Raw genomic sequence first — 11,390 nt, forward strand, 5'->3', positions numbered from 1 at the left:
AAATTTAGAAATATTTATAAAGAAAAACAAATGCAAAGCTAACTATCTAATTCTGCTATTTAGGTTGAATACCTTGTGCAGCAGAATGTAATCCCACCATTCTGTAACTTGCTCTCAGTCAAAGATTCTCAAGTGGTGCAGGTGGTTCTCGATGGTCTAAAAAATATTCTAATAATGGCGGGTGATGAGGCAAGCACAATAGCAGAAATTATAGAAGAATGTGGAGGTAAGATATACTTCTATAAGTTGTGATATACATTTGACACCCCACCCCACAAGAGCCCATACCTCTCTTTTTGTAATAATGCACAAAGGGACACATTGTGATATTTAATCGGATGTTTCTATTCTGGCAGGAATACAGTAATGTGGAAGTGAACTTTGTGTTGTCCTTAGATAACTTTTTTAGGCTTCTAGTAGCTGTTCCTTCTCCGTCAGGATAGAATGGTGGAATTGCCTGCTGGATGGGTTCCTAAATTTTTGGCAAGATTTCTGCTTTTTGTTACATGAATATTTAAGTACTTAATCTGTGTCCCATCTTTCTGTAGATGGATTTAATGCTGCTTACACACTTTTTTAGTCCAAGCTCTGGTTATTCTGCGTGACATATGGTATGTGTTATGGGTGGTGGCTACAATCACTCATATGCATATTTTGAAATCTACCACTAAATTGCATTTCATGTTATAATATATAGTCTGCATATTAAGATCATTGAACTGTTTAATCATACAGAATGCTTTTTGAACTTTTGCGGTACTGTGTTGTCTTTGAATAATGTCCAGTCTCATGTAATACATGAAATCTTTTGAGTATTTATTTTTTGTGGTACAACTTCTCACTGTATACTTAAAATAGATTTTATTCTACTAGGTTCAAACTTTAAGCATTCTTACAATCAATTCTTCACTGTGCCTCCCTGACAGGGACTGGACTCAATGATCCATTGGGTCCTTTCCAGCTCTGTAGTTCTAAGATGATGGTGATGATTATTATTATATTATTATTATACCAAGTGGTGGAAGACTTGCCTCAGAATACAGGGATGGAAAGTTACTTTTGCTCCATTCATGAACTACCTATGCTTTTATGAAGAAGTAAATCTACATGCTCATTGAACCTTAATATGAGTGTGCGGTTAATCTGAAAGATGATTTGATTCATCTGGCCCAGCACATGGTTGCATCACTTACGTGATATAAACATAGCTGAGTATGCATATTTTAGGTAATACTTCTGGATTTTTCTGTGGATACTCTCCATAGCACCTGAGACACTAATAGTTAAAAGCTGTGGCCAGAATCTTATTGGTATTCATTAATGTCTGTGTAAATTAATACAGCTAATTGTTGTTGAGGTGGGGTGCACCATGGTTTTGCAGTTGGCTGCATGACCAGTCATATGGCTGAGACACATTTTGGCACCTTACTAACAGAAGTTATAGAAAAGAATCTTGGCCAGTGTCTGAAAATATTAAGGCTTGTAAAGGTAATAAATCGTTCTGTTCTCCTGTGTCTCTTCAACCAGGTTTAGAAAAAATAGAGGCATTGCAACAACATGAGAATGAAGACATTTATAAGCTTGCTTTTGAAATAATAGATCAGTATTTCTCTGGTGATGATGTAAGTACCTCTTCCCTTTAGTAGCACATTGGCAGCTTGAAGTGCTATACCCCACTGTTGTTGTATGTCAGATGCATGATTGTAAATGACTTTTCCTGTTGATTCAGTTTTGAGTCTGACTCAGTATAACTTCTAGCCGTGGTAGTCTGGTGAAAAGGCACTCAGTAACATCTTCAAAACAAAATTATGTTATTGCAAATTAAAACAGCAGGTTGCAGCCAGATACAGTGGTGCCTCGCTTAGCGATGTTAATTGGTTCCAAAAAAAACATCGCTATGGGAAAACATTGCTAAGCAAAACACCATTTCCCATAGGAATGCATTGAAAACCGGTTAATCCGTTCCAATGGGAACGGATTGCCGTCCTTAAGCGAAAATCGCCAGAGGAAACATCGCTAAGCGAAACAATGTATCCCCCATTGGAATGCATTGAAACCTATTCAATGCATTTCAACGGGGGGGAAATTCAACAACAAATTAAAAAAGAGTCAGAACAAAGTCAAATTTGGTTAACAAAGGGTTTATTAAGTGCACTTTAACATCATAACACTGCAGGTGATTTCAAACATTTTAAACAGTAATCTTAAACTTTATAAATAACAGGAAAACTTTTTTTTAAAAGCAGACATGAGGCAGGAACTTTAAGTTTAAACACTTTAACTTTATAAATAGCATAGAAAAAAATTTAAAAACAGCAAACATGATACAGGAACATTGGATTGTACAAAACTCTTTAGAAAGTGCATCAGCATACAGAAACTCTTCATGAAGTGCACAAATATAACATTGGATTGTACAAAACTCTTTAGAAAGTGCATTAATATACAGAAACTCTTCATGAAGTGCACAAACATAACATTGGATTGTACAAAACTCTTTAGAAAGTGCATCAACATACAGAAACTTCATGAAGTGCACAAACATAACATTGGCTTTACAAAACTCTTTAGAAAGTGCATCAACATACAGAAACTCTTCATGAAGTGCACAAACATAACATTGGCTTTACAAAACTCTTTAGAAAGTGCATCAACATACAGAAACTCTTCATGAAGTGCAGAAACATTGGATTGTACAAAACTCAAAACATAAATTTTTAAGGACAGAAACTTTTAACATTTCAACATTGTCAGGCAGTAAACATTACAGAAACATTTTTAAAGTGAACAAGTGAGGCGGAAGCCTCTAAACCACCCGGACCAGTGTTCCCCACATCACTGCAGCAGTCTTCTAGGAGGAGGAGGAGGGGGAGGACAAAGAAGAGATGGTAGAAGGCAACTGGGCACCACTGGTGGAAGGAGCAGGTTCCTCGTCCTGTCTAGGCCTCTTTGTGAGGAACCCCTCCATGGTGAGTTGCCTCTGCCTCCTTTTCAGGATCCCTCTGAAAGGGGCCACGAGCTTCTCATCAAAGCTGTGCACCATCTTATGTGCCATAGCCTTGTCCTTGTGGTACCGCTGTAACAGAGTCTGCACGTTATCCCACTGGGTCAAGAGATCCTTCAGGTCCTTGGTGGACATATGCTCCTCCTCTAGGTCTTCTTCCTCCTCCTCCTCCATAGCCTCTGCCTGCAGATCAACCAGCTTCTGGGTGGTCAGCTCCTGGTCATGGCCCTCTACCAGCTCTGCAATGTCCTCCTCAGTGACCTCGAGGCCCACGTTCCTCCCAAAATCCACAATGTCCTGCCTCACTGTGGACTCAGGTGCAGATGCAGAAGCACCAGTAGCCACACAGTCTGGCTAGAGTGGGCACCACGCAGAGTTCAAGTTCCTCTGGCTGATGCCATCCCAGGCCCTGGCAATCATCTTCAGGCAGATGACAATGTCGAACTCCTCCCTCCAGAAATCACACAGGGTGAGGCTGGTGGTATCGGTCACCTCAAAACAGCGCCGGAACAGCTCCGTAGTGTACCATTTTTTGAAGTTAGCCATGACGTGCTGATCCATCGGCTGGAGTATCAGGGTGGTGTTCGGAGGCAGGAACATGATCCTGATGAAGGAGAACTCCTCCAACAAGTCATCTTCAAGGCCTGGAGGATGGGCAGGAGCATTGTCCATGAGGAGCAGGGCCTTCAGTGGCAGGTCATTGTCCAACAGGTACCGCTTCACAGCTGGGCCAAAAGCATGATTGACCCAGTCCACAAAGAGGACACGTGTGACCCAAGCCTTAGCGTTGGATCGCCACATCACCTTCAGCTTCTTGAAAGCACGTGGATTCTCAGAATGGTAGACCAGCAAGGGCTTGATCTTAAGGTCCCCGCTGGCGTTGGCACAGAAGAGGAGGGTCAGATGGTCCTTCATCGGCTTGTGGCCAGGCAGCTTGCTCTCCTCTTGGGTCAGGAAGGTCCTTTTGGGCATCCGCTTCCAAAACAGGCCGGTCTCATCTCAGTTGAAGACCTGCTCTGGACGGTACCCCTCTGTTGTCACGACCTCCAGGAACTCCACGGCAAAGTCCTCAGCTGCAGTAGTGTCTGAGCTGGCAGCCTCTCCGTGCCTTACCACACTGTGGATGCCGGATCTGGTCTTGAATCGTTCAAACCAGCTTCTGCTGGCCTTGAACTCTTCAGGCTCAGCTGATGTTCCGGGCTGCTGCTCCATGAGGTCTGAGTACAAGGCCCTGGCCTTCTCGCAGATCACAGCCTCAGTCACTGTGTCCCTTGCACGCTGCTTCTCCTCCATCCAGATAACCAGGAGCTTCTCCACCTCCTCCAGGACAGCTGGCCGGTTCTTGGCGATCGTGGTGACACCCTTCACTGCATCCATGGCAAGGATCTTCTCCCTGTTTGCTACGATGGTGCCAATGGTGGATGCATTCCGGCCGTACTCCGTGGTGATGTCCGCAATGCGTTTCCCTCCATCATACTTTCGGATGATATCTTTCTTCATCTCCAGGGTAACCTTCTCCCTGGTCGGCTTGCCAACTTGGGCAGAAGCAGGCTTCTTTGGACCCATGTCCGATGTTGCTACGTCAAAAGAAAAAAAAAACAGTCAGTGCTTTACATCTGCCTCACCTTCCCACACCTGGCCAAAACTGCCATGGACAAGCAAGTGGCAGTTTTGGCACACACCCCCACCGCAACCTAAGGGGAAAAAAAACTAAAATCAGACCTACCTCTTGATTTAACAGATATTATGGAAAAGGCCACCAATGGCCACAGCACGCCACAAGAGGATGCCTGGCTAAAGAAAATGTGAGAAAAATTAGACTTAACATAACTACACCCACCACCACAACCTAAGGGGGGAAAAACCACAGGAAAAGAAATTCATATTGTACCTACCTCTTGATTTGCCAGATGTTCTGGAAAAGTCCACTAAAGGCCACACCACACCACAGAAAGGAATACCTACAGTTAAAAAAAAAAAATCAAACTTGGCATCCTACTCTTGCATTCAAACCCCCATAACAAGCTAATGTAAGTTTCCCCTGAAGGCTACAAATTGTGAAACTCAGGTTTTAACTTGGGGATCCATATCCCTGATGCAGGCATGACCAGAACACCATGCAAAACCATTTCCAGTGAGGGTTTACCAACTTTCCACACAAACCCTCACCAAAAAAACCCCCTGCAATTTCCCCAATGAAAAAAAAACCCATAACCAAAGCCAGAGCCAGCCAGACCCAAATTCCCCCTTGCAAAAAAAATCTGAGTTTTGCAATAAAACCCTCCACCCACCGAGGAGAAGAAATGCAAGCTTACCTTTTGCTGTTAAAGAAGTTCTCCAGCACAGGATGCACCCACAAGACAGACCAAAGTGACAAAGCCAACCTTGGAACTGCACGCTGGAAAAGTAAACCCAGGATGCATGGGGAAGGGGTTTTATACCTTCCCTGCACAGGCACAATGCATCCTGGATACTGGCAGTTAAAATTTGAAGGAAAACAACAAATTAGCATTGCCAAACAGCCACCTTTCCCGCTCTTTTTAAAACGTCGCTAAGCGAAACGGGGACCCAAAACCTAATCATTATGCGAAGCATGGTTCCGAAATCGCTAAGCGGAAATCCCCCATAGGAAACATCGCTAACCGAGGCAGCAAAGTTTTCCGAAAATGCCATCGCTATGCGGATTCGTCGTTAAACGAAGCGCTCGTTAAGCGAGACACCACTGTACAAATTTTATGAGATGGTCCCCTTCTGTACACCTGTAAGTAGTGTAAACGATACTAGGAAAATAAGATCATAGAAGAAGGCTTTAACCATGCCTTCATAATGCTATGGAACAAATACAGCAACTTGCACAGGTACACAGATTTTTCATTTATGATTCTGTGGGCATGGTGACTACTGCTAGAAACCTCTGTCCTTCTAATTTGTATGTAGCAGTGGTTCTATTTATCCTTCCCCTGCATAAATAAAATAGGGAATAAGAATCAAGACTGGAAGGCCAGTTCTTTAACAGTTGTATCCGTCATACAGTTGATATGAAAAGTTGTGCACTGGATATTGTGTGTACACATTCTGGTGTGGTCACAAAACATAAGGGGGATACAAAATAAGATTTGTTCATCTTTTTAGCATCTTAATTATTGTATTCTTAAAGGCTTTCACGGCTGGGATCCAATGGTTGTTGTAGGTGCTCTGGGCTGTTTGGCCATGTTCTGGAGGTTTTTCTTCCTAACCTTTCGCCAGTCTGAGGAAGATGCCGGCCATAGAGACTGGTGAAACGTTAGGAAAAAAAACCTCCAGCATACGGCCAAACAGCCCGGAAAACCTATAACCATCTTAGTTTTTCTGACTTAACTGCCTCTATGCTGAATATGGACAAGAAGATATTTTTTTGATAAGGACTCCTTAAAAGACTTCATGCTTTTATTCCTCATCTTGTTATTTTCTCATAGACCTTTCAGCCCAGTCTTTTAAAACGTTATCCTCCTGCCCTTGATGTATTTCATAAAGTTACTTAGTGAAACAGAAAACAGTTTTCTGAGTTTTAACCATGTTAGTCTGTGCAAGCATTTCAACAAAAAACACAAACCAAAATAAATTAAAAGCCAAAAAAAAAAAGGATGTTGTGGCACTTTAAAGACTACCCACTATATTTTAATGTAAGCTTTCATGGAACATTGCCCACTTCTTCAGATATATGAGTAGAATACAGAGACTACATGGCAAAACATTCACTAAGAAACGGCAATGTTTGGTTGCATTTCACACCTTGTGATGATTTATGATCCCTGTTTGGTATTTAGGTTTTTTTTAAGCTAGGTTCTGTAAACAGCAGCATTTATTCAATCCGTTGGTATAGTTGTCCAACATGTGTATATATTTTACAGTATTTCATTCTTGTACTGCAGTTTTTTTCCTCAGGAATAGCAGCCTTCATATCTTGTGAAGAGTGTCCTGATAGACTGAAGTGATTTAAGACAGGTTTCTGTGTACAGTGGTGCCCCGCATGACGACGATAATCTGTCCCATTGAAATCACTGTTTAGCGAAATCGTCGTCATGCGAAATCCGTTTTCCCGTTGGAATGCATTGAAACCCAGTTTAATGTGTTCCAGTGGAGAAAATACCTCGTCGTCCAACAAAGCTCGCTCATAGGGAAGCCATTTTGCGAAGCCGACGATCAGCTGTAAAAATCATCGTCTTGCGAACAAATGGTTTGTGAAGCATGGACCTAATCAATGTCCAGCGAAAATCCCCGTTAGGAATGACTGTTTTGCAAATTGCTATAGCGATCGCAAAAAGTCATCGTTATGCGGATTCATCATTTAGCGGGGTCATCATCTTGTGAGGTACCACTGTACAGTGGTGCCTCACTTAGTGACGTTAATCCATTCCGGAAAAAAGTTGCTAAGCGAAAACATCGCTAAGCGAAATTAAAAAGCCCATAGAAACGTATTAAAACACGATTAATGCGTTCCTATGGGCTTAAAACTCACCTTTAAGCGAAAATCCTCCATAGAGCCACCATTTTCATTGCCTCTTAAGCGAGGAAAAACAGCAGGCGGCCATTTTGTTTTCCCGGCGGCCATTTTGAAACCGCCGATCAGCTGTTTAAAAAGGGTCGCTTTGCCATGATTGCTTCCCCGCGATCATCACAAAGCGAAAAAACCCCATAGGGGCCATCGCAAAGTGATCGCTTTTGCGATCACTAAAACTGTCGCTAAGCGATTTTGTTGCTCAACGGAGCGATCGCTATGCGAGGCACCACTGTATTGTGATTTCTGATATCTGATCACATCAGTCTACCAGGACACTGATATGAAAGTCTCTATTCTGGAGAATAAAAATTACAGAACAAGAATCCAGAGGGAAACAGCCGAGATAAAATATATACACATGTTGGAAACCCATATCAATGTATTAAATACAGTCAAGGTTTCTTTCTTAATTATAACATTCTTGCCAAATGTAATAATTATGTTATCGTCTACTGATATTTTCCTTCACAACTACCAGACCCAACATTTTCAAAACAAGTCTCAAAGGTAAAGTCTGTCTTTATGTGTGCCACATGCTGTTCCACTGTTATTCCTTTAATACTGTTGCTCTTTATGGAACATTGCTTCAAAAGAACTGAATACCAAACTGGGATCTCAAATCATTATGAGGTGTGGAATGCATGCCAATCTGCATTGGGTTGAGCAGGAAGTAAAGGCTGTAGGTTTATCCTACTTTTATAGTAAAAAAAAAAAAAACTGAATTACCACTGTATACTTTTTCTTTGCCTTTGTAGATTGATGAAGACCCCAGTCTCATTCCTGAAGCTACCCAAGGAGGTACTTACAACTTTGATCCAACAGCCAATCTTCAAACAAAAGAATTTAACTTTTAAGATCAATACACTGCAGCTTCTCTATCCTACACCAGTAAAACATGCCACCAGATGTCTATCGTTGGAAAACAGACTCCAAGCATATGCCTCTTTGTCTGATGCTTCTAAAGCAAGTTGTATATCAGTCACTTTGCAGTTGCCAAAAGTAACTATCACATGGACTGTAAATGCATATGCATGGTCTCATAAACTGTTAAGATTTTTAACAGTTCCTGCTACCTTTCCTGTCTCTTGGTTATTGTTGGGGGGGTTTCCCCTTTTTACCCCCTGTTGCCACATGCTGATCACTGCAGACTGCAGTTTTAAAAGTATCCCTTTGTGATGGCACATTGGCTTTCCACAGAAGAATAGCTTTCTTTGGAAAACAGTGCACTGTGGATCAAGACTCTTTATGATGCCTACACTTTGAAAAACTTACGAGAGGTCCTGTTTATTTTTGGAGCCTCTACTATTGTCCTCTACAAACATATTTCCATATGTTTAATGTGGAAGAATACATGATGAAAGTGCAAGACAAATTATTTTATTGGTAAAACTGAAATTTTTTAAAAAACTTATCAAAAGAACTTGGTAATTGATTAGTTTTAAAAAACGGACAACATATATCAATTGTGTTCATTACTGCCTTAGACACTTGAGTTCGGAGAATGAGCAATGTATTTGGACTAGTAAAACATGATCATTATACCTATCTTTTGAGAACAGCAAGCTGCACTTGACCACTCTTCAGCCTGTATGTTCTGCCATTTTTGAAATAATGAAATGCTGTGCATGGTATTTTACCTGAGCTACAACCTGTTATGGACTTGAAAACTTGGTTTTAAGTTGAAAGCAAGAGTCTTAAAATAAGAAAAAAAGCTATCCTAAATGAGTATTGGTTAACAAGAATCTTGCTTTCATCTTTCAGAAGTCACTATGTTTTTGGTTTAAATTTATAATTGAATAATGTTGATTTATATTGGTTTAAACTGTGGAGCTTTCTTGTTTACTGTACTTTAGTCTTAAACTTTTTTTTAACTTACCAGTGCTTATAAAGATGTGGTTGGCAACAAACTAGCAACTATTTTAGAAGCATCATAAAAGCCTCCTTCTTGGAGTATTGGAAGAATAACAGAAAAGTAGTCTATAAACCTTATCATATAGTTAAAATATATACTAGCTGTGTGAAGTCTTGTGGAAGCTGCTACTTTTCCGCATAAGCATAATGTGCAGCTCACGATGAATACATTACATGAGCTTGTACACAGAAGTAGAGGGGAAACTGTCCAGTCTGGTTTTTCGGAGGAATTAGGATTGCTGAGGGTAGAAGTGAAATTTTAACTGTATAAGCTGTCAGACAAACTGATACTATTGCTGTTGTTCACTGGATGTACCTCCCAATGCCTTGATGTGAAAGGACACAAAAAGCGTAAACTAATGTAGTTATTGGATGTGGATTGTATTTACTGTGATGATGATAAGGACAGATGCCATCAAAGCTTTGTTGATCGGCTGTTTTTCCACTAATGAGCAAGACATTGCTGGTGTTCATTCATTAAATATATCTGCCAAGGTAGAGCCACTTTAAAGAGTGAGTTGTCTTGTATCTTGAAGGATACAAGTATGTGTTTTAAAGTGCAAGATTTTTACTTGCTAGATAATCTGTTTAATACAATGGTTTGGCCTCTATTTATAGGTTTTATAAATTTTAAAATCAATTTCTCTTTAAGGTGGCTCAAACTTTTCAACTCTTGTGCACATAAAATTGAGTTGAAGTTCATTGTGCCTTTTTTTCTTTACCCAAACATTGAGTTAATTTGGTAACTGTGTCCTGTTAACATATTATAATCTAAAATACTGAAATTGTGGTGTTTTTGCTAAAAAACAAATTAGACAAAACCAAACCAAAATTTGATTTTGTCGTAGATTTTGGAATTTCAAAGCAAGTATGCAGTTGATGATATGAACAAATCCCCTCAAACAGTATTCCTATGTTTGTAGTCATAGATTGCATAAAACCTAAGATTAATGATTTTTTTCACTACTGTGAATACGGAGATTTTTTTTCTTGCACTCAACTAGAGATGAACGTAAGGAAAATTGATTTATAACAGTAACTTTCTTTTTCTTCTCTCAGTCTTGTCACCTTATCAACTCTTGACTGAGGTTCAACCATTTTGTAGTTAATAAAGGAAATGAAGACTTGGATCCAAAGATCCTTCTATGAGGAGCAGAAGGGACTCGGCAGTTATGCTTGGGGAATTGCTGGTTTTCCCTTCCCGCATCCACAGCCTGCACAAAGTGGAATCAGGAGGGCAGGAGACCCTTCAATGCAGCTTTTCAGGGGGCATAGGGGCTGCAGATTGGGGGGAGAATGGCAATATTCTTTCCTTCCCCACACGTGGAGGTATTTTTCCAGTCATGCAAAGAGGAGGGATCTTAGCATCCAAGCAAAAAATATATTGCTGCACTTTTAAGTTTTCAGGTGTTTTTAACTGCATTGTGTTCATTATTTTTTTAACTCTCAGTTAATAGATTAAATTCTTCCTTAAAAGGAGGCATCTAAATGTGTTCCTAATTTTGTATATGGGCTTAGGTTTTATAATCAATAAAAAGCTGCTATCAAATATGACATAAATGAAGGACCTTATTTTGAAAAGAGTGAAACTGCTTATACGTTACAGTTATTTTTTCCCATTGTGGTCTTTGTACATGACATATAGGTTTTGTGCTTCTCTAGATACCTCTTTGAGGAACCTTTTGGAAGTTGAAGTTGCTGCTTTGGTTCCCTCTTTTGAGAGAAAGATGTATTCATTAGGTGCGTAGATAGGTAAAATGAAGACACAAGACCCCATTCTCTCTATAGTGCACATGCCCCTAGCACATGTTCCAGCCATTCCTGCACTGGTCCTTTTCAGCCCCCTACACTGGTGACATTGTTAACAAATGTCTGTTTTTCTCTAAAGAGAAAAATATTTCATGACAACTTTATTCTTAATCATTTCTGTTCTGG

General features: G+C 40.4%; 1 protein-coding gene across 4 annotated transcripts in view; it reads left to right on the forward strand.

Moving 5' to 3' along the window:
- Positions 1-11,004, forward strand: part of KPNA3 (karyopherin subunit alpha 3) — a 110,316-nt gene extending 99,312 nt beyond the window's left edge. For all 4 annotated transcript variants that reach the window (XM_020796734.3, XM_078378313.1, XM_020796735.3 and 1 more), the window contains 3 exons: positions 64-226; positions 1,528-1,622; positions 8,300-11,004. In XM_020796734.3, coding sequence (XP_020652393.2) covers positions 64-226; positions 1,528-1,622; positions 8,300-8,398 — 357 coding nt within the window. In that variant the 3' untranslated portion in view covers positions 8,399-11,004. The remainder of the gene's footprint in view (positions 1-63; positions 227-1,527; positions 1,623-8,299) is intronic.
- Positions 11,005-11,390: the final 386 nt, after the last annotated feature.

This window comes from Pogona vitticeps, chromosome 1 (genome assembly GCF_051106095.1).
Source record: "Pogona vitticeps strain Pit_001003342236 chromosome 1, PviZW2.1, whole genome shotgun sequence".
Taxonomy (NCBI): Eukaryota; Metazoa; Chordata; class Lepidosauria; order Squamata; family Agamidae; genus Pogona; species Pogona vitticeps.